We start from the raw sequence: 26,436 nt of genomic DNA, 5'->3' as shown, positions 1-26,436 counted from the left end.
TAATGTATGGAGTAATTAGGATTATTTCCCCATGGATCTCTTGGTAGCAGGAATTGGACAAGTGAATTTTGAATAGAAAGGAGGCAATAGAATTTGTTATCTGGGTTAAAGGTTCAGATAATAAATGTACTTTGCAATTTTCTTTCAGTCTTTAGATTGTGTTCTACAATAGAAAATGGAAATGCACTATGTAGTCATTCATGTATATAATCTATTTAGAATAAGGACCCAATGCTTATGAAATGGAGCTTATTACTGTTTTGTGGTTTCTATTCAGTTGCTTGCTATGGTGCTATCCATGAAGATGAAATAACTATTAATTATTAATACAATATCAGTGGTGGAGGAGTCAGAAATTATTATGAGAGACTTATGTATTGGTTAGTTTATTCTTTAAATAACGTATTCATTCTTTCAATAAGTATTTGGCGCTTACTATTTGCAAGGGAGTGCTAAATAAAAGGATTAACAGAACATATACACTCACAACTAAGGCACATGTCCTGAAGGGAATGTACATGGTCCTTTGAGACTATATAATGGAATGACCTGATCTAGACTGGAGAAGAGTTTTCCTGGAGAAGCAGTGACTGAGCTGAGATCTGAAGTATGAAAAAAGCTAGCTAAGCTAAGGATAGAGAGCATGAAAGACTAACAAGTGCCTAGGCCCTGTGTCGGAGGGAGCATGGCATATCCAAAACCTGAAATTTGGATGAAGAGTGAGCTGAAGAATGTTGAAGGATGAGGTTAGAGCGGTAGGCATGGGCCACACCATGCAAGTCTGTGTGAACCAAAACAGATTTAAGAACAATGGGAAGCCATCATATGATTTTAAACTGGGAGTGATTTTGTAAAGTAACTCTTTTTTTCATTAAAATTTTTCAATGTTTATTTATTTTTGAGAGAGAGAGAGAGAGAGAGAGAGAGAGAAAGAGAGAGAGAGAGAGATACACACAGCATGAGTGGGGAGGGACAGAGAGAGAGGGAGACATAGAATCTGAAACAGGCTCCAGGCTCTGAGCCGTCAGACACCTGGCTCGAACTCATAAGCCGTGAGATCATGACCTGAGCTGAAGTCGGATTCTTAACCAACTGAGCCACCCAGGTGCCCTGAAAAGTATAAGAGTTACATAGTGTTCAGAGCAAATTGGATGGGGACAAATAAAGGACTTGAAACTTATTAGGAAACATCTATAGATCCAGGAGACAGATGCTAGTAGCGTGGCCTTAGGTAGTGACAGTAGAGATGGAGAGAAATGGATACATCTGAGAGATACTTAGGAGCTGAAATTAACAGGGTTTTGAGATAGATTGGGTGTGAGGAATTTCAGAATACTTCTGACAAGAATACTTCTCAGTTTCTGGTTTGCTTAATCAAATGGCCAATGCTGACATTTGCTTAGATATTAAAAGAGGACCAGAGATATAGTCTGGAATGGGAGAAGGGGGGAGGAGTTTCTTGTAAACTACCTTTCTTTACTTCTTTCTCTTTCTTTCTTTCTTTCTTTCTTTCTTTCTTTCTTTCTTTTCTGTCTTTCTTTCTTTCTTTTGAGTTTTCTATTCTCGTGGTATATTCATTGGCATGGATCTATTCAAAGCAGAATAGGGACACATTTCCAAATATAAAAGATAAATAATGTCTAACATTTATATGTTAAATTTTATTTTACATACCCATATCTTACCTATATTGGACAGTCTTATTAAAATGAGACCTTTGTATCTAGTGGCAATCTATATAGTCCCTAGTATTAAGTCATACCAAGTGTGAAATTCTATGCACATAAACACATAACAGATATATTTTCCCCACATTTGTATCAGTTTTTTTTTTAAGTTTATTTATTTTGAGGGAGAGGGTGGGGAGGGGTAGAGGGATGGAGGGAGGGAGAATCCCAAGTAGTCTCTGCCCTGTAAGTGCAAAGCTCAACGCAGGGCTTGAACCCAGGAACCTTGAGATCATGACGTGAGCCAAAGTCAAATGCTTAACCAACTGAGCCACCCAGGTGGCCCATTATCAGTTACCTTTTTTCCCTGCATCACAAACTACTCTAGAACTTGATGGATAGTAACAATCACCATTTCTTTAACTCACAAGTTTTTGGCTAAATTAGGTGGTTCTGCTAAGTTGGGCTAGGTTTAACTTATCTTGATAAGCTTGCCCATGCATTTGTGGTAAACTGCTGAGTTGCTTGGTACCTGACTGATCTGGGATGGCTCAAATGGATGTTTCAGAGGGTTGCTTCTGTGGTCTCTCATCATTCAAAAACCTCATAGGTATTTACATGGCAACTAAGCTGGGTTCCTAGACCTTGAGTGGAGGTGCTATGCCTCTTGAGGTGTAGGCTTAGCACGGGCACAGAGTCATTTACACCACATGCTGTTGGCCAAAGCAAACCATAGGGCCAGCTTGGATTCAAGGGTTGGAGAAATGACCTTATTTCCTGGAGGGAGGAGCTGCAAAGTCACACAGCCAAGCAGTGTGGATATAAGAAGGAAAATAACCACAGCTAAATTTTTTTTCCTTGCAAAAAATCTACCACAACATCCTGTGTGTGGGAATGTAAGATGTAGGTGAAACACCATGCACTGGATTTTACAAACCTGCATTCCTTCTCTGTCACTCCCACTTATTTGTCACGTATCTTTGTATAAAAAAGTTCTTGGAGCATCCCTTTTCTCTTTATAAAGCAAGAAGGGAAGAAGGTAGGAAAATATATTAGCTGATAGTAGCCATTTGCCTACTATCATTAGTTATGGTCCAATGAGAGCATTGATTTGTGTTTTAGGTGGCTTTATCATTGAAATATATGATTTTTATGCCAATAACATCCCACATCTCTTTAGTGTGGGAATCCATAAAAATATTGAGGAGTTAATACCTCAGCGATATGTGCTGGATATTGTTTGCTGTGCTCCTGTGGCCTGAGGGGCTTGTCAAGTAAGGAAATAAGCTGGAAAGGCAGAAGACTGATGACTGAAAGTTCTCCATTAACCCTGCTGTGTTCTATTATGCATTTCATGTGTTTGAAATTCTCTTCCACCTGTGGAACCCCAGGGATTTGTGTGCTAAGAGCTCAGAGGTTGGGATAGAGGCAGAAATCCTCTGGACTTCAGAGGAGGGCACAGAAGGTCTGGAAAATGTGGAGTGAAATGAAGCAGAAAATAAATGAGCACATAAAACTGGTGGAAAGTACAGAATCAAGAAACTGTTATTAAAAAGGTGTTGGTACAGAAGGAGGGCATTTTTTGAGGACTGGTCTAAACAAGGAATTAAATACTATTTGTGGCCAAATCTAAAGGTTGTGAGAGTGAATCATAAGTAAGGAAAGTCTCTTATTTTAATACAATATTGAATATGACCCTCCCTCAAAAAAATCACATGATGCTGAAGAAATCACGAATTTGAGTTGTGTACTATGGTGAGATATTAACAACACAGCAGTGACTGCTGGATTTTCCTTAACGTTATTTTTTATGTTTAAATATAACATGCTTAAAGAAAATTACAGTTTTAAGTGTAGAACTCAAAGAATTTTCACTAAGTGAGCACATGTAATGATTACTAGCCATATTAAGAAACAGAATGTTGCCAGAATCCCACAATCCTCCTCATGCCCATCATAGTCACTACCCTTCCCCACCAACAAAGGGAGCCAGTATCTTGACTTCTAATTCCACAGAGGAATTACACCTGTTTTTACACTTTTTGTACATGAAAGCATGCAGTATACACTCTTTTGTATTTGGTCTTTTTGCTCAACATGATGTTTTTTAGATTTATTCTTGTTATTGTATATAGATAGTCTGTTCATGTTTATTTTTGGATAGTATTCCACTAAATGTATGAATGTTTATTTACCCATTATACTGGTGATGAACGTTTGCATGATTTCAAGTTTTAAGTATTTAATCGCATTTTATGTATTTATTTTTTTAATGTTTATTTGAGAGATAGAAAGGAGAGAGAGAGAGCACACGCGCATGTGCGCACATGTGCGCACAAGTGGAGAGAGGCAGGGAGAGGGGGAGAGAGAGAATCCCAAGTAGTCTCTGTGCTGTCACACAGAGCCTGACGTGAGGCTCGAACCCACGAACATGAGGTCATGACCTGAGCTGAAATCAAGAGTCAGATGATTAACCAGCTAAGCCACCCAGGCACCCTTTCATCACATTTTAAAAGCAAGTTGTTTCAGTTTGAGTTTTGATGATGATTGCATTAAATTCTCTTTAATACAAAATGATAGAGAATGAGAAAGTTAAAACAGCTTTCCAAATAAAGCAAGCTTGCTTATTTGCATATTAATAATTTTGAATAACAGTTCCTGATTTTACAAGTCCTTGAAGGGTACACTCCGGACAAACTCAAAGTGAACCTTGGGGATTATGTTTGGGAGCAAACAGGAGTTTGGTTTGATGGGAGCACTACTGAGACGTACAGGCATAGTGGAGATGACCTGGCAGTCCAGACAGAGGTGGGGCTGGGCACCTTGAAGGCCTGCCCTGGAGATTGTGGTTGATGTAATGTCTGTGATGAGTCCCTGGAGGGTACTGTGTATTAAAAAGATGAATCTTGCAGGGTTCGTTGGGGGTAAGGACGGGAAGACTGCACAGCGGTTGGTTGTTGTGGAACAGGCACTAAGAATCTGAGGGACTAGGAGTATCAGGAGCTAATACTTAATCCTGTAGGTATGAAGTAACAGTGAAGGTTGGAGAGGTACATGAATAGATAGATGTGATTTAAGTATATACCAGACCGGTGGGCTGTATAGTGTGGTCTGAATTAAAGAGAGTAGGAACAGAGCTAGGGTGGCTGATAGGCTCTTCCGGTGACACAAGGAAGAAAAAATATGAAGTCATGACCAAGACAAGGCCTTGGGAATAGGGAAGAAGGGAAATTTTTGAGAGGTTTATTAAGTAGATGTATTTTGAGCACTTGCTCGTGTCCTGTGATAACATTTGATAACCAGCTGGGGGTGGCAGGAAGCTCAGCCCCAGGTCTGAAGGACAGGGCAGGTAATGATGTCACTCATGACAGTTGGTGATGGAGAACTCATTCAAGTGGAACAAGGGATTCCCTGTGGGACCAATTACCTTGTGAACACCCATGACACATTTAAATGCAGATGTATAGTGAGTATTTGGCCTCTGTCAGGAACTCAGGAGACAGGACCAGTGAATCATCCATATAGAGAAGTCAGTAGAATCATGCATATGCAGTAGATCAGCCAGGAGAGGGCTGAGGAAAATGATGATGAGAACCCTAACATATCACAGAAGCATGGAGAGGGGTAGCCCTAGAAAACGATTTTGAAAGAGATATCGGTTGGGGAGTTGGCAAAACCCGGGAGAAAGTGGTGTCATAGAACCTGTGGCAGAGTTTGCATGCTTGCAAAATATGTTGTAATGTTTAAGTAGTGTTAATCATGGCCATAGAAAATGGTGCTTTTTGATTAAGTGGGGTCCAGAGCAGGTATCCTTTGGGGTGGACCATCTCCTTTTGGAGAGCTCTGCCTATGTCAGAGATCAGGAGGGTTTGCTCTGCCACTGTTTGGACCTAATTCTAGTAGGCCCTGATTTTCACATTCTGGTTGAGAGTTGTGACTTTTTTAGTTCGAATGAGGATAACGATTTCCTCTCTGTTTTTTCTTCTCTTCATTTTTAGAGAAAAAAACTCAGGTAGAAATACCTTTTCTGTGCAGTATTTTCACAGCAGTATCATAGTTCCTTTAAAATTTTAAGCTAGCTAGAGAAGTACGTCCATAGCAGCACTGTTTTTATTTTTTAATTTAATGCTGTTTTGAGTTTGTCATGCATTTGGACTATGGGTTTCTTCAGAGCAGAAGCAAGGCATATTTATGTTCATGTCCCCAGGGCCTAACTCAGAGGTTGGCCCATGGAAGTGCTTAAGAACTGCTTATTTTTGTCTTCATTGTTCGTGATTACACGGCTCCATTTCTGAAAGCCTCCAAGCTCTCTTGAATCTTCTTGCCTTTCTTTTTCTTTTTCTTTTTCTTTTTCTTTTTCTTTTTCTTTTTCTTTTTCTTTTTTTTTCTTTTTCTTTTTCTTCTTCTTTTTCTTTTTCTTTTCTCTTTTATTTTATTATTTATTTTTTAATATAATTTATTGTCAAATTGGTTTCCATACAACACCCAATGCTCTTGCCTTTCAGTATCTGTTGTCAGTAAATTATGCCAATTCATCTTTTGAATTTTCATAATTCTGCTTTTTTTTAACTGCCTAAAGTTTGGTATCTGTTTTCCCCCTCAAGTGTTCAAGCAGAATGAGAATTTATTTTAAGGCTGTACTGATGCCACAGCATTTGAGAATAGGAACTGAAAAAGAGCCCAAGGTATTGAGGTTGAGACAGAAAACTGTCAAAATGCTCCTGCTACTCTTTCATTTGTACAAGTTCTCTTGTTTCTACTTCTCTTTGTTCTCTCTATTTCAAATATTTATCTTGAAAAATTTAAATCATATGCTACCTACCATATGGGGTAGAACATAACCAAATACATTAGTAATCCTTTTACCTTAACTGTCAAGAACTTTACAATGCCCAAATTAGTCTTATTGCTGTCACATCTGTTCCACTATACCAACCAATTCTTCTGTGTTGGTCAGAAGGAAGCTCAGGGTAAGTTATGCTAGACTCCTTGTCTCCTCTCTGGGAGAAAAAATTAGCAATAAGGGAGTCATGGTCTTCATGAGTCTTGGAGGTGAGGGTCAGACGAGAGGCTTCCAGATCACAGCTCTATATTCCCTACCCGCATCAGGAGTGAATTTATCGTCTTTCCCCACATGGCTTATTATGTGCTTCCAAAAAGAATAATTATGGGGCTTTCATTGATTGAAGACAGTAGATGCTGTATTTCCATTTGGATAATGCTGTATTTGGATTTTGAGCTTCTGAGCAAAATATGAATTACCTTGTTGCTGTTCCCTTACGGTATTCTTTTCTGTAACTATTGCTAAAGGATGATCGGATTTTGTAGATTATGTACCCATTCTACGTTCAACTCTTAACTTTTTCAGAGCTCTACAAATTTAGTGCTTATCATGACTGTGACAGGAGGTAGTGGAAGCAACAATGGCATTTGCTCATTTTCCCCGTATGCACGGAAGTATTTCCTGTTTGCTTGCCAGTAAGATTGGGATTCCTTTTTCAGAAGTTTTACTGCTCATAGCTATTACAAAATGGGAAGTAAAAATAAATGTTTTTGAGTAGAGGAAAAGTTTTATAGGAAAGTAATAAAAGGTCTGATTTCATCATCCCATTTCTATGCTCTGTATATATTGCATTTGAGCAATTTTCTCCTTTGTTTTTTTTTTCCTCTGTGCTATTTATACTTCACTTATGAAGATAAATTGGATCTTCCTCAGCTAATGAAAAGTTGTCTTATTTAATAATTCAGAAATATCTTATTTCTTGGTGGAAAAATAAATCTGCTTTTGAAAAAAGTTTCCTTAGCATTTTAGCTTTTTTGTGGACTTGAAGTCATAGCTATATTATGTGTATGTTCTTAGCATATAAATGGGCAATCAAGTTCATGAAGGTAAACCATTGAATTGTTTCCCAGCCTTTTCTTTTCTGAAAGTGTCCTGTCATTTCTTTTCTTTTATTTTCTTTAGGGAATCAGCAGTCTCTTCAGTTCTTTAAAAGTGGTGCGTCTCTTGCGACTGGGCCGTGTTGCTAGGAAATTGGACCATTACCTAGAGTATGGAGCCGCAGTCCTCGTGCTCCTGGTATGTGTGTTTGGACTAGTTGCCCACTGGCTGGCCTGCATATGGTACAGCATTGGGGACTATGAGGTCATCGATGAAGTGACGAACACGATCCAAATAGACAGTTGGCTCTACCAGCTGGCCTTGAGCATTGGGACTCCGTATCGATATAATACCAGTGCAGGGATATGGGAAGGAGGACCCAGCAAGGATTCTCTGTACGTGTCCTCTCTCTACTTTACCATGACAAGCCTTACAACCATAGGATTTGGAAACATAGCTCCTACCACCGATGTGGAGAAGATGTTTTCAGTGGCCATGATGATGGTTGGCTGTAAGTATCTCGTTTTTCTTTTTTAATTACCAAAAAATTATTGTTGTTGGTGGTTTTCCAGGCTCCGGTCTCTAACAAGATTAAAATGAAACTACTTTGTCTTCGGAAAGGTGTTTATTCCATATTATTTGCATTGGTTTAATTTTTATTCAGCCTTAGAAAATAAAATGCAAAATAATACATTTTACTTTTCAGAATGTATTGAGCACATGAAAAACAGTGTTGATAGAGTGGTACGAAAATCGGAATGGGAACTCTTTGATTTAATTCTGTTCACAGCCTTGTAACCAGCAGAGCTCTTTCCAAGGGAAACCAGCATCTAGAAAGGCAGCATCTGGCACATCCCATAGGTTTTGTTGGCAGTGTATTAAATTCCAAAAAAAGCAGCCAGGATATGATGGGGGATACATAGTTTAGAAAATACTTTAGTTAGTAATTGAATTCTTGACTAACGTTGATCTCAGGATAGTTTTCTGCAGGTTTTTACAATTAAGAAGAATAAAAGTTTCATAAATTTAGTCTCCGTAGCAAACACTCTAGGTTAATAAACACTCTAGGTTTAATATATGCTCCTTTGAGAGAATTAAAGGATTAGTAAATACGAGCTCATTTGGCAATGACAAAAGTATCTGGGAGTTAGCAGGCTTCCTGAGTACTAAATGCCTGGATGGTGTTCCTGGGACTAGAATGTTCTCTAAAGGAGTTGAGAGACCATGTGTTCTACACTCAGACTGAGACTGGATTGTGTCAGATCAGAAATTAAGGAAATACGTATCAAAGAAGCTATTTTAAAAGAAGATTATGGGGGAGACTTCACCATTATCTACCCCTTCAAGTTGACTTAGATGATTTATCCAAGCCTAATTCTAACCCCCCAGAGTAACCTTAAGATCATTGTACTGGAGGTATGATTAGTGTTATTAGTACTTGTTAAGCCTTTAGGTCATGGTCATTGGTTTGTGGTATAAGACCTCCTTTCTGAGATTCCACACTGGGGAGGTTTACATTTTTTTTAAAGTTTATTTATTTTGAGAGAGAGAAAAAAAGCATGAGTGGGGCAGGGGCAGAGAGAGAGGCAGAGAGAATCACAAGCAGGCTCTGCACTGATAGTACAGAGCCCAACGCAGGACTTGAACTCATGACCTGAGAGATCAAGAGTCGGCCACTTAACTGACTGAGCCACCCAGGCACCCCTATATTTTGTGAATGATGGGAAAGATGTTAAGAGTCCAGGAGTATCAAGAGGCCTATGAAAAGTCAATGTCTTAGGTCAAAGTAAGGCAGTTTTCACATTTTCAGAGGTGAGAATATTTGATAGCTATCGGAGCACCAATGTTGGCAGTTTAGCTTCCGTCTCTGTGCTCCTCTGTGCAGGTACAGAAACAAGAAGGCACAGGTTCCACTCGCTGTTTAAAGAGGTAGACTGAGAATTCCAGGTGCTGTCTTCTTCAGAGGCTTGTAGGAAGAAATATGTTCCTTCATACAAAAAGATCCTGATGATTTCTTAAACTGTTGTCTATATACCCAACTTGGTAAGATGTATCGGTGCTTTATAAATTCAGAAGACATTTTGTCAGATGTGGTATTTATTACTATACTACTTTTTGTATTATATAATGCATTTTGCCTTATACTTGAGCGTAGTTAGATTAAAAAAATTTATTTTGAAGCAATTATTGATTCACTGGAAGTTGCAAAAATAGTACAGAGAGGGCCTTTGTGCCTTTTACCTAGTTTCCTCCAATAATGACATCCTGTGTAATCCAGCACAAGATCAACATTGGCACTGATACAACATGCGTGTATGTTCTGTTTTTTTTTAATCACATGTGTAGCTTCCTGTAACTACCACTGAAATCAAGATACAGAATTGTCCCATCACCACAAAAACCTTTCTCATGTTACCCCTTTATAATCATACCCACCCCTTCTCCTAAAGCATCCCTAAACCCTGGCAACTACTGATTTGCTCTTCACCTATATAATATTGTGATTTTGAGAATGTTATGTAAGTGGAATCATGAAAAATGTGACCTTTTGAAATTGGCTTTTTTCAGTCATCATAACCCCTTGAAATCCAACAAAACTTTATTCGGTTCACTTGGGCCCATCCTTTCTCTACTTCATGTGTGGCCAATTATATTGCTGTATCTAAATGTCTTTCTCCTTCTTTTCTTTCTCTTTAGTTCTTGTCTTGATTTCAAGATGAACACCTAGTCTCAAACTTTGTCCTTTTCTTTTCTGAGTTTCTGCTATTTCCTTTTAACACCTGAGCAGTAGTTTTCTGTTTATAAACTAGCTTCTGACATTTTTTTTGTCTGTTGACTTTAGCTTTTTGTTTGTTTGTTTGTTTTTGGTTTTGTTTTTGTTCTTTTTTTATGCCTCAAAGTCCAGTTTCTATTGCCAAGATCATCCCAGGGAGATGCCTTTTAATTTCCTTCTTAGTCCTTGGGTCCTTAGTAATTTAATGATATGTTTCCTTTGAAACAACCCAAGAAGTTGATAAAAAACTGTCAAGACCCATGAAGTATAACAGTAACTTCTCACAATTCCAAAATTTATTAGACACACAAGCTCAAAATATCAACCAAAGTACCTACTGAAGCTATTTGTAGTCTTAGTATCATTTTTTCCCCCTACAATAACACCAAGGAAAACAAAACAAACTACTACTGTTCCCAATATGTGTTATCAGCCATAGATACAGCCAGGGATTTAGCGTCCATCCCTCTCTCTCTCTCTCTCTCTCTCTCTCTCTCTCTCTCTGTGTGTGTATGTGTGTGTGATGGGGAAGGAGAGTAGGAGAGTAAGAGAAGAGGGAGATAGAAAAGGAGATAGAAAGGTTCATGCTTTTAGTTGTGTTAAGATTCTAGTCAATCCATGCTGGCTATTTGAGAAGCACCACTTATAACCTTTTAACACAGTAACTAAGAAAAGTATTTTATCAAAACGTTGATGGAGATACCAGCTGCCTATATTCTGTTGTGAAAAATGCCTATATTCTTTGGAAGAAGTAATCACTACTTGTAAATCATAGCTTCTTTTTCTGGAGAAAGTCATCTGAAATTTCCATGCCTTCTAGCAAAATTGAGAAATTTTAATGGCAACAGTTCCAGTTCCTAGGTCCTTTCTGAGCCCTCTTCTTTCTTTAATGGGCTTTCCTCTCTGACCTGTAGGTCCTTCCCCCCTGATGCTGAATTGCATGCGGACTCCATCCAGGAACACAGTCCCAAGGTTCTCCTTGTTGCTATCAGACAAATCTTCAGACAAAATTTATGACTGTGGCCTCCCTTCAATTCCAGTCACTCTGTGTTCCCTTTTGATCCCTTCTGCATCAGCCGGATCCCAGGGTATTTCTTCTTCCTGCTACCCGGAGATTTACTAGACTTAAATCCTTTGTTCCATCATTTGCCCAAGATGGAGAATCACCTTGCTCAGATTATAGAACTGGAAAAGTTTTTTTGGATCTTCTCAACATATATCTACCACCATGCATTCTTTATCTCAATTTTGTCTCTTCTCAGCTTTGGCATGCTCTATGCCTTGGGTAGAACTCCATGGCTCTGGTAGCAGCCATTACACTACCGCAGGGTAGTTAACTCTCTCTCATTCCTCTGCATTTGTCCATTCATGAATGAACCTGACAGCTCTGCTGACATTCATCAAATTCACTGCCAGAGGACATTTGCGAAAAGATATTTTTGTGTTGAGTTCTACAGCAGTTGTGGAAAATAGCATACTTTAAAAAAATGTTATATTTATTTATTTTTGAGAGAGAGAGAGAGTGAGCAAGGGAGGGACAGAGACAGGGGGGAGACAGGAGACCGAAAATTGCAAGCAAGCCCTGCACTGTCAGTGCAGAACTTGATGCAGGGCTTAAACTCACAAACACCGAGATCATGACCTGAGCCGAAATCAAGACTCGGAAGTTCAACTGCATACTGCATACCCTGCATACTTTTTTTTTTAAAGATCAAGATGTGGGTAATGTCTTTGCTTATTTGCAGAGTAAATATGTCATGATGCCTTCATGAAATGTTCTCTAATCCATTTCATTTGTATAATCTTATTGAGCCCCTAATTATTTTCTTTTTTACAAAGATTAGCAGACTGACTAATTTCCTTCTATTCAGAAAGCACCTTAGTGCACTGATGATTTGTTTTGATGACTATAAAACAAAGCAATATGAGAATGGAATGTTTCTGATATGATTATCCTTTTGTCTTAATGTATTTTTATGAATCCACTTTTAAAGATTTATCAGAGAAGCAAGTGCTTACTTAGTTTCTTCTTCATTACTAAATGATCATATAAATTATATTTTTCTTTAATCCAACCATTATAAAAATATATACACTTACATCTTTCACTATAATTTTTTTTAAAAAAGAAACATATAAAATAAAATAGAAGTTATAAATAACTTTATGCCATGAATAATTTATGTCCAACCATAAATTTTCTCTTTCTCTTTTTCTCTCTCACTTTTTCTCTATTTTTTGTTCATAAGCTTGCTTTATTTTGTTTAAAATTTTCTTTTTTAATTTTTTTTTAATGTTTACTTATTTTTGACAGAGACAGAGCATGAGCCGGGGAGGGGCAGAGAGAGAGGGAGACACAGAATCCGAAGCAGGCTCCAGTCTCTGAGCTGTCAGCACAGAGCCTGACGCGGAGCTGGAACTCACAAACCGCAAGATCATGACCTGAGCCGAAGTAGAACGCTCAACTGACTGAGACACCCAGGCTCCCCTATTTTGTTTTAATACACTGTTAAATACATTAGTAAACATGTACACAGCATATTTCAAAGGACTATAAGATTTGACTTTGCAGGGGTGCGCCTGGGTGGCTCAGTCGGTTAAGCATCCGACTCTTGATTTTTGGCTCAGGTCATGATCTCAAGGTCATTGAATGGAGCCCTGTTGGGCTCCATGCTGGAAGTGGAGCCTGCTTAAGGTTATTTCTCTCTCTTTCTCTCTCCCTCTGCCCCTCCCCTGCTTGCACTCTCTTTCTCTCTCTCTCTCTCTCAAAAATAAGTAAGTAAATAAATAAATAAAAATGAAAATAAATTAAAATAAGATTAGACTTGGGGTACTTATTGTATTTAAAAGCATTTTTTTCCCTATTTTTGCCTGCTTAGTTGCTAGATGGAAGCAGCCTGACTCATGTGGTATATGGCAATCAGAATCTGTCCTGGTGGGATGTCATGCAAATTAAATCTTTAAAAGTAAAACAAAGAAAGACTAAAAACTATAAATATGAAAACTGCTGAGATTAATTGGTAGGCAGGTAGTCATAAAAACGCTAATCTGCAATTTTCAAACAGGGTGTAATAGATGATAGCCCAAACAGTCTAAGAACTCTTGTGTAATTGACTGATACGGTTTACAATGCATCAGGCAAATGGTTTAGCATATTTAGAAGTACAGCAGGACCATCTGCTAGTGAGATGTGCATGAAGAGAAATTCGAATCTTCATGTGGGTGGTTAAGCCACCAGGGAGCCCTTGGTTACACACTGGTCACTCAACATCACGCAGAGGAGGCTGATGCCATGCACCATATTCTCCAGTTGATGATCTAATTTAGCATTCTCTGTGGAGTTCAGATAAAAGCCAAGCTGAGATTATAGGCATTGCTTTTATCTCTCTCCATAGGAAAAGGAAATAAATAGAAAATGGTGAGACCCAGAGATTGGGAGAATATAGAATAAGGTGAGGGTGAAGGCCTGTGTGACCTTAGAGAGTCTTTGAATCTCTCTGGTTTTAGTTTTTCAGTTGTGTAATGCAGGAGTTGAAATAAATGACTTTTAATATTCCTGTCTGTGCTAACAAATATTTCAGATTCTGTTAGTGCAGTTATGCCACTGTTCTTAGAGTTGGGTTGGCTGTTGGTAATGAGGTTAATAATGAAATGGAAGACGTTCCACTTACCGGTTTTAGGGTTTTTCATGTATATTACATATCTTGCCAATTTTATTGAGAGTAAGGTGCATCTTTTATGGAATATATTCAGTAATGAGGGGACACTGTCAGGAAATCTTGTAGAGAAAAGAAAATATTGGTTTTGGAAAGAAGAGTGTTTTTTGAATAGAAATTAGGCAGCTAGATAGACTGAAAGACATTTGCTTCAGGACATAAGAGTAGGGCCCAAGGAGAAGCATGTACACCAGACCAGTGGGAACTCTGAAGGATATTTGGCCTACACGGATGTCCAGGCAGGTTTCAAAGTGGACTGGAATGTAAATAAAAACTTGGAAGAAAAAAAGCATAAGAGACTGTTAAAAACTGAGAACAAACTGAGGGTTGATGGGGGGTGGGAGGGAGGAGAGGGTGGGTGATGGGTATTGAGGAGGGCACCTTTTGGGATGAGCACTGGGTGTTGTATGGAAACCAATTTGACAATAAATTTCATATATTAAAAAAAAAACTTGGAAGAAAAAAAGTAGAATGAAATAAAATAAATATTAAAGAAATGCTGCTTTAAAAAAATAAAAGTGAACTGTTGCCCTTTTCCAATATTAAAAAACTATTCTTCAGATCTTAACATGAGATTTTAGGTGACTGAGATACAATCCTAAGTTACATGTTGAATTTTTTCTTGCCCTTGCTGTTGTGGTGTAGGTAGGAAGTGGAGTGTGAACATGCTGATTTTAATTTCTGGTTTTAGATTCAGCCAGATGGAGAGACTTTTAAGCTTAATGTTTATTTTGGAAACTGGGTCAATTCTTTGTGTCTGCTTTACTTCTGCTTGTAAAAAAGATTTTCTTTCTTTCTTTTTTTTTAAATCTCTTTTCTTTAATAAGCTGAGTATCCTATGAGGAAAAACATTTTGTGGAACACAAAGTTCAGGGTTATAAGTACCTTTATTCATGGTTTAGTAGTTGCAGATGTATAGCCTGGTAGTTAGGAAAAGGCTATGTGGTGTGTTCTTTATTCCATTTCTTAATCACAATAGAACTTGTATCTTTTGCAGGAATGTTCTTTTATACTCATGTTTCTTTTTATGCCTAGTCACATTTTCACAAAGCCTCTCAGATTCTATAAAGATTGAGTTTTCCCAGAAAACAGGAAATTTTCTCAGTGGCTCAGTAATTAGTCTGGTCTCTTTGAAAGAGCTGGTCTCTGGAACTACCTTGTGTCTCAGTATCACTCAAAATTATTTAATTCATTCATCATTGTCCCAGACAGTTATTAAGCAGACAACCTGGATACTTTGTGGCTCTCAGTAAGTTAGTAGTATGGTGAGTGTCAGACAAGAGAATCACTGAATCATCTTTCTTTCTCTCCCATTCCCTCCATCTCTATCCCCGTCCCCATGTCCATGTCCATGTCCATGTCCATCCGCCTTCTCTCTCCATCTCCATCCTCATTTCTATTCCCATCTCTATCCCCATCCCAGTCTCCAGCCCCATCTCCATCATCATGCCCATCCCTGTTTCCATGTCCATATCCATCTGCATGTCCATCCCCCTTTCATCCCATTCCTATCCTCATCTCTATCCCCTTCTCCAACCTCATCCCCATCCCATATCCATCCCTTCCCCATCCCCATCTCTGTTCCCATTTCCACATGCAACTATTTCCCCATCCCCATCCGCATCCCCATCTCCATCCCCATCCCTATCCCCATCCCCATCCCCATCTCCATCCCATCCCCATCCCCATCTCCATCCCATCCCCATCTCCATCCCATCCCTATCTCCATCCCCATCTCTGTCCCCATTTTCACATGCAACTGTTTCCCCATTCCCATCCCCATCTGCATCCCCATCCCCATCTCCATCTCTGTGCCTATTTCCATGTGCAACTCTTTCCCCATCTTCATTACTTCTCCATCGTCAGCTCCTTCTTATTTGTCTTTATACGGTGAGCTAAAAGCTAAGACTTTGAACAGATGAACAAAGAAGTTGGGCTGAACTACAGAGCAGGTAAGAACAGGGTCTGTGTTTGTCCTATTTGTCATTACATATTTAGCACAAAGTATTGTGCCTAGTTGAAAGTTATGCTCATTAAACATGTTGAATGAATGAAAAAAGTTTACCTAACTTATCCTGAGGAATGCAGGAAGATTTCTGGGAGGAAGTGACTCATGAGATTAGAATAGAAAAACATACTGGACTTCGGTACTTTTTGAAATAAAGAGAACATATGTGAAAAAAACAGGAATGAAATGGCTTGGCCCTTTTGTAGAACTCCATGTATTTCACTTGCATAGCTTGGCAAGGAGTTTATCATTTATCCTAAAGGTTGTGAGATAAAGAAGAATTTCATTCTTCTGTGTGGAGGATGAATTGGAGCAGAGAAAAGCTGCAGGTAGAGAAACCAGTTTGGAGGCTGTTGCAATGATTCAGGAAGTCATAAATTGAGGTGGTAGGGATATGGAAGGTGGCAGTTTCAGAACCAGCAAATTGTTTTTTCTGTAAAAGGACAGTTAACAACTATCTTAGGCTTCATGGTCAAGTCTCTGTTGCAACCACTCATGTCTGGTATTGTAGTGTTTTTTTTTTTAATGTTTATTTATTTTGAGAGAGAGAGATAGAGGAGAGAGAGCATGGGCAGAGGAGGGGCAGAGAGAGAAAGGGAGAGAGAGAATCCCAAGCAGGCTCTGCACTATCAGTACAGAGCTTGATGCAGGGCTCAAACCCACGAAATGTGAGATCATGACCTGAGCCAAAACCAAGAGTTAGATGCTTAACTGACTGAGCCACCCAGGTGCCCCTCTGCTGTTGCAGTGTTAGAAGAGGCAAAGACATAAATAAATGGGCATGCCTATGTTCCAATAAAACTTTAAGCAGGTGGCAGGCCAGGTGCGGCATATTCATACTTTCCCACAGTCTAGGGAGACAACATGGTTTATGAAAAGACCATGGACTTTAGAGTCAGACAAACCTATGTTCAATTATTAAGAATTTACACCAGTTATCTAGACTTTCATCTGTAAAATGGAGATCACTACATTGCAGAGTTTTTTTGGAATACTCAAAAATAGATTGTATATAAAATTCCTGAAATGCTTTTTTAAGTTGTTATTGGTGAGTGGACAAATGTGTCAAATATGATAGAGAGAAGAATCCAAAAGGACTGGAAGGTTTCTGGCTAATTCAGCTGTGTGAATGACCACGTTCTTTTCTGAGATAGGAAAAAAGAAGCAACTATTCCTGGGGGAAGAGAATGGTTCTATTTTGAACATGTTTGAGTGTGAGGTGCCTGAGGTCATTTAGGTGGTAATGTACATTAGGTTAGACAGTTAAAAGTGTGATTTTGGGGTTCCAGAGATGTAAAACATGGTGAGATCTCTTTGTGAATCACAGGGTAGAGAAAGTAACCGATGTCAAGAGAGTGGCAGGGTAGATTCAGAATGAAGCTGGTGAAGGATGACACATGAGGGAGGAGAGCCACAGAAGGATAAAGAAGAGAGCCCAGAAGGATAAAAAGAAAGCATGGCTCCAGAAGAAGTTTCTTGCAACTTCAAGAAGGAAGGGAGAACAACAAGAGAAATGGGACAGTGACTCAGGAGGTCTGGTTAGCATTATGAGGTCATTGGTGACCTTCTATGAGTAGCTTCATTGGATAGTTGAGGGGAGAAAATCACATGGGGGAATTTGCCTTTTTGGGATCTAAACCTTTTTTTTTTTCTAATATGAAGGAAAATATGAAGAAAAATTTAACTTAATGCAGACAGATAACGCTTACACAATATTTTTCACTGCCAATGTTGCCTTTTTTTTTTCTAAATCACCATTCAAGTTCAATAAAATATATATACATTAGACTATTAGGTAGGGTACATACACTTGGAGTTTTCTTTCCATGTTACAAGATAGAAAAGGAAATTGACTTGCAAAGACGTTTTTATGAAATCCCACATTCTAAGAACAGGGATTTCAGCCAGGGAAGAATTTTACTTATGAAATTATATGGTAACCTTCTAATAAATTTGTGTTGATTCCTATGAACGTGTCTATTGCCCAAGGCGGGTGGTTGCCTGGTGGGTGAAATTGTGCTCTGCTAGAGAGAAAGCACTGGGGACTTACAGGATCCCTATGTATGTGGCATCAAGGGTCAACTGGTTTATACTTTTAATTTTGCTGGAAACAAAATACTTACAAAATTTTTCAAAGGTTGAAAGACTAACAAGTCCACATATGAATATATTTAGAATTTGCTAAAATAAATGTTATACCCAGAAGGCTTTATGTATGGATTTAAGAATTGCTTTGGTATGCTCAGACAGGGGATTTTCTTTGGAGCAATTTCTAAGCCAGTTCCTAAGTGACTGCTTCTTACGTCTTTACATAATATTTACATAAATTGCAATGACTGCATCAGGCCTCCCTGGGAGTAGAGGTGCCAGGTACATGGTTGTAGTTTTGGGCTTTGTGTGTGTAGATAGGAAGATTTTTATGGGATGAGAGTTATGTTCTGGTTGACTGTCAGGAAATACTGGAGGCTTTAAAAGATTCTCTCTGAAGCTAGTTCTGAGCTAGCCCTTTAGACACTCTCTTCTTTAAAGCTGAATTTATGTTTAACAACCCCCCAAAAGTCTTAATCTGTGAAAATCTAATTTGGGAGCCTTACTGATTTAAAATGAATGTAAGGGAAGGACACTTAAACTCCTACCTCTAGTTAAGACTTGGCAAAAGAGATGGGTGTTGATTTTTCTTTTTAAAAAATTTTTTTTTACATTTATTTATTTTTTGAGAGACATAGAGAGACAGAGCACAAGTTGGGGAGGGGCAGAGAGAAAAGGAGACACAGAATTCGCAGCAGGCTCCAGGCTGTCAGCACAGAGCCCAACGCGGGGCTTGAACTCACAAACCATGAAATCGTGACCTCAGCCGAAGTCAGATGCTTAACTGACTGAGTCACCCAGACACTCCAGGCGACTCTTCTAATGAGACTTTGGGATGGGTGGTGTTGATCTCAGGAGCTTTTCTTATGCTAAGCTGCCTATGACTTTGCCTTTTCAGTTTTCTTAGAAAAGGCCTCAAAAGAACCCCATAGTAGGTGTATTTTCTAACTCTCTTCTCTTAGGGGGAGCTAGCCAGAGAGCACTCTTCCTTCCCCCCATCCCCCCCCCCCCCAATCCCAGACACACACCAGAATTCTAGATTCCATCATCCCTTGTCCTGTCACTGCACTGTGTCCTAAAAAATTCCAATCTGGATCTACCTACCTGCCTCTTTTGCTCCTGTTTCGGGATTGCTGAGAACTGGCTGGAGTAAACCACAGCTATATGAACAGGTGCCACTACAATACATTGTTCATAATCTTACAAATCTTTGCTTATTTTAGGTCATCTCCCTCTCACATTTTGCTGAGTAGCTATTCTTGTGCAATTCTAATGTTTTCTTCTCAGCTCTCCTGAATCTCTGACTGCCCTTTCCTATTTCAGCAGATGGCCTTTCTTTTATTTCTCTGAAAAGGAAAGGGTGGCCGTAGCAGACATGCGTCCCTGTACCTTCTTGACCCTCTTACAAAGACTGGCTGGAAGAGGGAAGCAGGTTGGGAGTGAGGGGGCAGCCAAACCACACAGGACCTGATAGGTCAAATTAGTGACTTTTTTTCCAAGTCAGATGGGAAGGCTTTTGAGGGTTTGGGGCCAAAGAGTGGCATGATTTGTCTTATGTTTTATAAAGATCAATCTGATGGCTGTGTGGAAAACAGACTGCAAGAGATAAAGGATGGAAGAGGGCAGATAGGGTAATAGTCAAGGTGCAAGATGATGGCAGTGGTAGTTAGAATCGGTTAGACTCTGGACAAATGTTAAGACCCACAACATATGAGAGAAAGCAAGAGTCTGGATTTAATTTAAGGCTTTTGGTGCAAGCAACTGCTAAATTGCTCAAAGGACCATTTGTGCTTTTGTGATGTTGAGTGAGCAGTTAATGTATATGAGTCTAGAATTGTGTGGATGGTCCAGGGTATGGTCATGTTATCTGTTTCATCCTTTAATGTTTATTTCCTCCAGTTATTTGCTCTTGTTTCTGCTGTGTTTTCCATCTCTCTAGCTCTCTACTGGCTTTATCATCAGCCAGTAAACGTGCTCATTGTTTCTTCAACCCCCAAAAAATACACATATGTGAATAGAAGAACACTCGAGTTCACACTCTCTTTGCCTGTGATCTAACTACCAGTTCTTTTTTTTTTTTTAAGCAAGCTTCCAGAAGTATGAGTCTTTACTTTCTTATCTTATTTTACTACCTAAAAAGTGGACTTCTTTCCCCTACCACCACTTGAAATACGTTTGCTAAATTTCATAGATACTTTTTCATCCATGCAGAAACATCTCTGGCTTCTTGATGTTTATCTCTCCCTGGTTTCTCTCCCATTTCTCTTGCTATTTCTTCTATTTCTTTTGCTGGATCATTATATTCTGTCTCTTAAATATTGGAAAGTGTGATTTTGGGAACAGATTTTTGAAAGATTGAGGGCAGCTCTTGATCTGAGGCTGAGAACTGTCCCCCACCAAGGAGTGATTTAGGGGAGCTAGACAACTTCTAGATATCTCCCTGATCATTTTGTCTGATGGTCCCTATTTTGTGTGTCTTTCCCTCCAAAAGTCCCCTGTACAACTGCCACTTTGTTCTCTGAAAGATGTAAGTCTCTTGTCAGCACACCAGCATGGACTGAGCTTCAAACTAGCTCACTGTCACAGTGAAGAAGAAAGAGAGGCTGAGATTTCAGAGCAGAGTATAGAAAACATTTGGAGCGTGGGGAGCTGCTTGGTAGGCCGGGGTGGGAAGGGGCTAAGGTGATGATGCCATGAGGGAAGAGACTCTTCAAGATAAACTCTTATTCTTCCTAGCTCTGTGGTGGGAAAAGTAATCAGAGATTAATAAGATACGCCCCTTTTCTCAGATTTCTTGCCATGAGAAGTTTCCTCCCTAATCTGTCTAAAGTGTCTCTGTCCTTCGTATCATTATCTTTCTATTATGGGCTATAATTATGTTCTTTAATTCTTTCTTTACATATTTGCTGCTTGTCTTCCCAGCTCAAGTGGGAGCCGTGAAGGCAGGGAACTTGTCTGTCTGATTCACCTCTATATATCTGGTATAATGAGAGCATAGTAGGTGCTCAGTAAATTCTTTTTGAACAAGTGACTGGGTTTTGATACTCCATATTCAAAAGGTTGTGTATTCAGAGCAAAGCAAAACTATACCAGCTCTCCAGATCTAAGTATTTTAATGGGGAGTTTAAATTTTTATACAGTATAACTTAGATACGTGAATATGTGGCTGACTTCATTTTTCTATACAGAGCTCAATTAGTTTGTGACCTACCACCTCACTCTTTTCCATATTTCAAAAGGTATCTTTCTTTTTTTTTTTTTAATATTTTTTAAAGTTTATTAATTTATTTTGAGAGACAGAGCAGGCTCTGCACCAGCAGCGCTGAGCTTGATGCCGGGCTGGAACTCACGAACCATGAAATTATGATCTGAGTCAAAACCAAGAGTCAGACACTTAACCAACTGAGCCACCCCGGTGCCCTTCAGAAGGTGTCTTTCATGCTGTATCTGTCCTATGGTTGCACTCCTTACTCTTTGCCATGTACCAACCAGAGAGTTCTGGATGGGAAGCAGGATACACTTCTCTGTTGCTCTTGGATTTCCCCTTACCCTATTTCAAGTTTCTTTTTTCATCTATATTTCTTGCTATTCTGCCCACTTATGTTTCATTGCCTTTCCCCCTGCCTCCAATATTTTCTGGGAAAAGAGCTAAGATTTTAACAGTAAAAATAAAACACAACAAGAACAACAATAACAAAAAAGCCATTTGCTGTCTCAAGGGCCTGGCACTTGCAAAGGAAATCTATGCTTTCAAGATTATTGTTTTGGCTAAGGGCTTAAAAAAAGGTCTAATTTGAAACTCAAAGCTATGCTGCTTTCTTTGTTCCTAGCTATGTGCATACTCCCCTTGATAAGTGACTGACACTGTTTCAGTGGGAGGGCAGCAGAGTGGCCATTAGGAAGAACCAGGGGTTAAAGGCACTGAAAATACTTCTGTGTGTGTTCCTCACCCACAATCACGGGTAGGTCCTGGAATAAAGGGATTCACTGCAACCTCCCAATCCCTTTTTGTTCATTGGGTATAGAAGAGAACCAAATGGGATTCAAATGGTTTGGAAGTAACTGTACCACATGTAGAATTTAATGATAAAGTTTGGATATTCTATTCTTAGAGGCCAGACAAGGTTAGAACTACTTCAGCCTAAATCAGAAGTATAAATATCCATGTCATTGCTGTTATTACTGTTTACTAAAGAAACAAAATCATATACCTGTATTTTGGAGAAATTTGCATCTTGAAACAAGTGTGTTCAAGTAAGTCCATTTACCCAAAGGGAACTTTCATTGGCTGCTGATGTTTGGTGAAAGACTTTCTATAGCTATGTGACTTTAACTGCTAATTTAGTCATTGGAGAGATTCCCAGAGATAGGAAGGTGATTTGGTTAGAAAAGAATGGGATTTGGTTAATATGACAACCCCAGTGATGACAGAGCTGAAATAAACAGGAAAGGACCCAGGACCCACAAAGACAAGGAAGGAAATCAAGAATTTTCCAGACCTCTGGTTTTCCTGACTTGTTTTTAATTTATTCTGTGTGCCAATTCAGATTGTCTGCCTATTTTTTTAATTTAATTTTTAGATCAAAGTAATATATGTACATAAAGAACTAAATAGTGCTATAAGGTTTATTTTTGAAAAATAGAAGTTTTCTAATCCCTATGCACTTTTCCATTTCCCAGCAATCACTTTAAAATTGTTTCAGTTTTTTGAAAATATCTATCTTTTTATCTATAAATAGCATGATTATTGGAGAGGATTTTCAGTTTTAGTCATTATAAATTGACTTCCATCTTTGGAAGATTAAAATATAATTCTCTTTTAATTATATTTGGCTCTGTCCCCATCCCTTACCCACCACTACGTACCCATATATACATTTTTCAATTTTCTAGCCTCTAAAAATATATAGATCACAAATTTGATGAAATCAATAGTGTGTTTTCATAATCATGACTACACAAACGCTGTTTGTAATTGAATTATGTGGTTTACTATGATTATTTTCCTGTATAACTTTTGGTTTTATGTCATTTTCCTTTTTAGTTTTTTTTTTTTTTTTTTTTTTTTTTTTTTACTGTTTATATATTTTCGAGAGAGAGTTTGGAAACAGGGGAAGTGCAGAGGGAGGAGGAGGACAGAGGATCCAAAGCAGGCTCTGTACTGACAGCAGAGAGCCTGGTGGGGGGCTTGAACTCACGAACTGAGATCATGACCTGAGCCAAAGTTGGATGCTCAACTGGATGAGCTACCCAGGTGCCCCTCCTTCTTAGTTTTCCATGTACTTCTCCTCTATCATATAACACTCATCTAAATATGCTTTTATTAGGTAGTTATCAACTTCCTGTCTTTGGAGGCTATTTCCTTGGAATCTTCTGAATTTCCCCAGTCTGGTCTAGTCTCTATAGACTTGACCAACAGCTCTCACTCAGCCTGATTTTTCCCTTCATCTTTGAACCTCAGAGTTTCCTTTTCCTTTCTCTTTTGTGGACCTTCTGTTTACTACATCTGTTTTGATAGAACAACTCTTACAATAGTTTACAGAGAAAGGATGCATAGAAGGTAATATTTTGAGGTTGTGTATGTCTTAAAATGTCTTTCATTTACCCTTTTGCTTAACTGATAGCTCATCTGGGTAAAGATATGAAGGTTAGAAATAATTTTATGACAGAATTTTGAGATATCCTTCCTTTGTTTTTGAGTTTTCAGTGGAATTATTTAAAAGACTGATTCTAGGGGCGCCTGGGTGCCTTAGTTGGTTAAGCGTCGGACTCTGGCTCGGGTCATGATCTCGCAGTTTGTGAGTTCAAGCTCCCGGTCAGGCTCTGTGCTGACAGCTCAGAGCCTGCAGCCTGCTTCAGATTCTGTATCTCCATCTCTTTCAGTACCCTCCCGCCCCGCACACACACAGTCTCACCCCTGTCCGTGTCTCTCTCTCTCTCTGTCAAAAAATAAACAAACATTAAAAAAATTTTTTTTAAAAGACTGATTCTATTCAAGTCTTGATTCTTATAAATATGTTTTCTTCTCTCTTTATTTCTGCAAAACTTTAGAATCTTCTTTAGGTACCCAGTATTATGAAATACTATGGTAAAAGTCTCTTTTTATGGGTCTGTTGTCATCTACTCTTTTAGATTCTACAATCTCTTCTAGATTCTCAGTGGGTCTGCTTCGTCATTTGGAAATATTTATTCTTCACTTCTGGGACATTTTCTTGAGTTATTTTTTTGATAAATTCCTTTTCCCCCCTTTATTAAAATGCCGATTATTTGGATATTGGATCTCCTGGATTGATTTTCTAATTTTCTTATTCTCTTTCTATAATTTTCTGGGGTTTTTTTTTTTGTTTGCAGTCTGGAAGTTTCTGCCAAGCTCATCTTCTTTTTTCTTTTCTTTTTTTTAATGTTTATTTATTTATTTAGAGAGAGAGTATGCACGAGCAGGGGGTAGGGTGGTGGCAGAGAGAGAGGGACAGAGAGAATCCCAGTCAGGCTCTGAACTCTCAGCACAAAGCCTGACAGGGTGTGGGAAGGAAGGCTAGACTTGGTCAGGGGGCTTGATCCCAGGAAATGTGAGATCATGGCCTGAGCTGAAGTCAAGAGTTGGATGCTCAACAGATGAGCCACTCAGGTGCTCCTGTCCAGCTCATTTTCTATCCTTTCTATCCTTCTACTACGTTTTCATTTCTGCTAATTTCTAAGAGCTCTAGAGTTTTCTCTGTGTTCCTTCTTATAACATCTTGTTTTGCTTTATCAGTTCAAAAATCTTCTCTATTGTCTCTGAGGATGTAGGATAGTTTAGGTACAGTTTTCAGATCCCCACATAGTCTTTGTGTCCTTCAAATTGATTTTTGGTTTGTTGGCTTTGGTCTCTGTTGCTTATGTTGGAGGCTTTATGCAGATGATGTGGGAATTGTGGTTGTTTTATTATGGCTGGACTTATGACCATGGCCTTGATGTAGAGAGATCTGTTGGCTTATTTTGTGGAGAATAATCAACATCAATATTTTTACATCATTTCTGTTCAATTTCCCCAGAGAAAATTTTTTCCAAATTCCAGGATGCAGAATATAAGCCTTGCTCCAGATTTTGGGAAGCTGAATGGAGAATAGAGCTGAGAGTGTGATGTTTAGAGCATAAACTTTCACACAATCCCCTTGGTTTCAATATGGTATTTTTATTTGCTCTTCCCTCAGTCCAGAGACCCTCTTCAGTCTGCAATGGGTGGAAAGGGAACTGCCTGATTTTGGAATTAGGCAGGGCATATAGGAGATGGATATCTATCTGCTTCTTAAATATTTTCTATTTTTTATTTATTGAAATTTTTTTAATGTTAATTTTATTTTTATTTTTGAGAGAGAGAGAGAGAGAGATAGGGAGAGGGGTCAGAGAGGGAGGGAGACCCAGAATCCAAAGCAGGTTCCAGGCTCTGAGCTGTCAGCACAGAGCCTGACGCAGGGCTTGAACTCACAAACCATGAGATCATGACCTTGAGCCAAAGTCGGATGCCTAACTGACTAAGCCACCCAGGCACCCCTTAAATAGATTTGCAATAATCCAGTTTCAACTCCACCGTTGCCCCCGCACTTTGGGGGTAGTAGTAGCAGCCATTCCTGGGATATATGCTGGTTCTATAGTGCACACCAGCGTGAACCTTGGCTTTCTCTTTTGCTGACTTGAGATTCAGCTTTCTTGAATCTGCTAAGTCAGCTAATACTTGTTCTATTTTTTCCAGATTTCAAAATTTTGTTGTTTCTGTATGTTCTCCCATTTTCTGCATCCCTATGGTTTTACGGCTTTAAACCCATTTACTGTTATTTTATGGAGTTTTGAGAGAAAGCAGAGGCACCTACATGTGGTCAATCCTCTATCTTTCGTTGAGCCTCTCTTTCCCTTTGGCCTGGTTCTGTCAGTTCTCCTGGTTCTTGTTTCTCTTTCATTTGTTTATTATCCAGTTTTATATAACTCTTGATCTAAAAGTTCCCCCTGCTATTTATCATTTGTCTGAAGCTACTAGGTTAGTCTCAAGTTTAATATATCAATCTTGCTAACTCCACACTGCTATAATATCTGTCTACTGAATCTATACATCTCTTCCACTGTCTGCTTGCCTTCTCAGCTATGCTGCATGGTCCCTGTTCCTTGGAAGTCCTGTGCTATTATTACAACCTCTGCTCAATCATTCTCTGTGATATTCTTCCCTCTGTATTCATGAGAGTCAGGCTCTCTCTGATACCACATTCATCCTCAAGCCCAATCTCCAGTAGAGCATCTGTCCCCAATCCCTTAAATATACAGACTAACCT

The 26,436-nt window shown here is 38.9% G+C and overlaps 1 protein-coding gene across 3 annotated transcripts in view; it reads left to right on the top strand.

The window, feature by feature from the left end:
* KCNH5 (potassium voltage-gated channel subfamily H member 5) overlaps positions 1–26,436 on the top strand; it is a 301,067-nt gene that overhangs the window by 84,182 nt on the left and 190,449 nt on the right. For all 3 annotated transcript variants that reach the window (XM_042943442.1, XM_042943444.1, XM_042943443.1), the window contains one exon: positions 7,633–8,059. In XM_042943442.1, the coding sequence (XP_042799376.1) occupies positions 7,633–8,059 (427 nt within the window). The remainder of the gene's footprint in view (positions 1–7,632; positions 8,060–26,436) is intronic.

This window comes from Panthera leo, chromosome B3 (assembly GCF_018350215.1).
Source record: "Panthera leo isolate Ple1 chromosome B3, P.leo_Ple1_pat1.1, whole genome shotgun sequence".
Lineage (NCBI taxonomy): Eukaryota > Metazoa > Chordata > Mammalia > Carnivora > Felidae > Panthera > Panthera leo.
The sequence above is the reverse complement of the archived record's forward strand: the minus strand, read 5'-3'. Positions and strand labels throughout refer to the sequence as shown.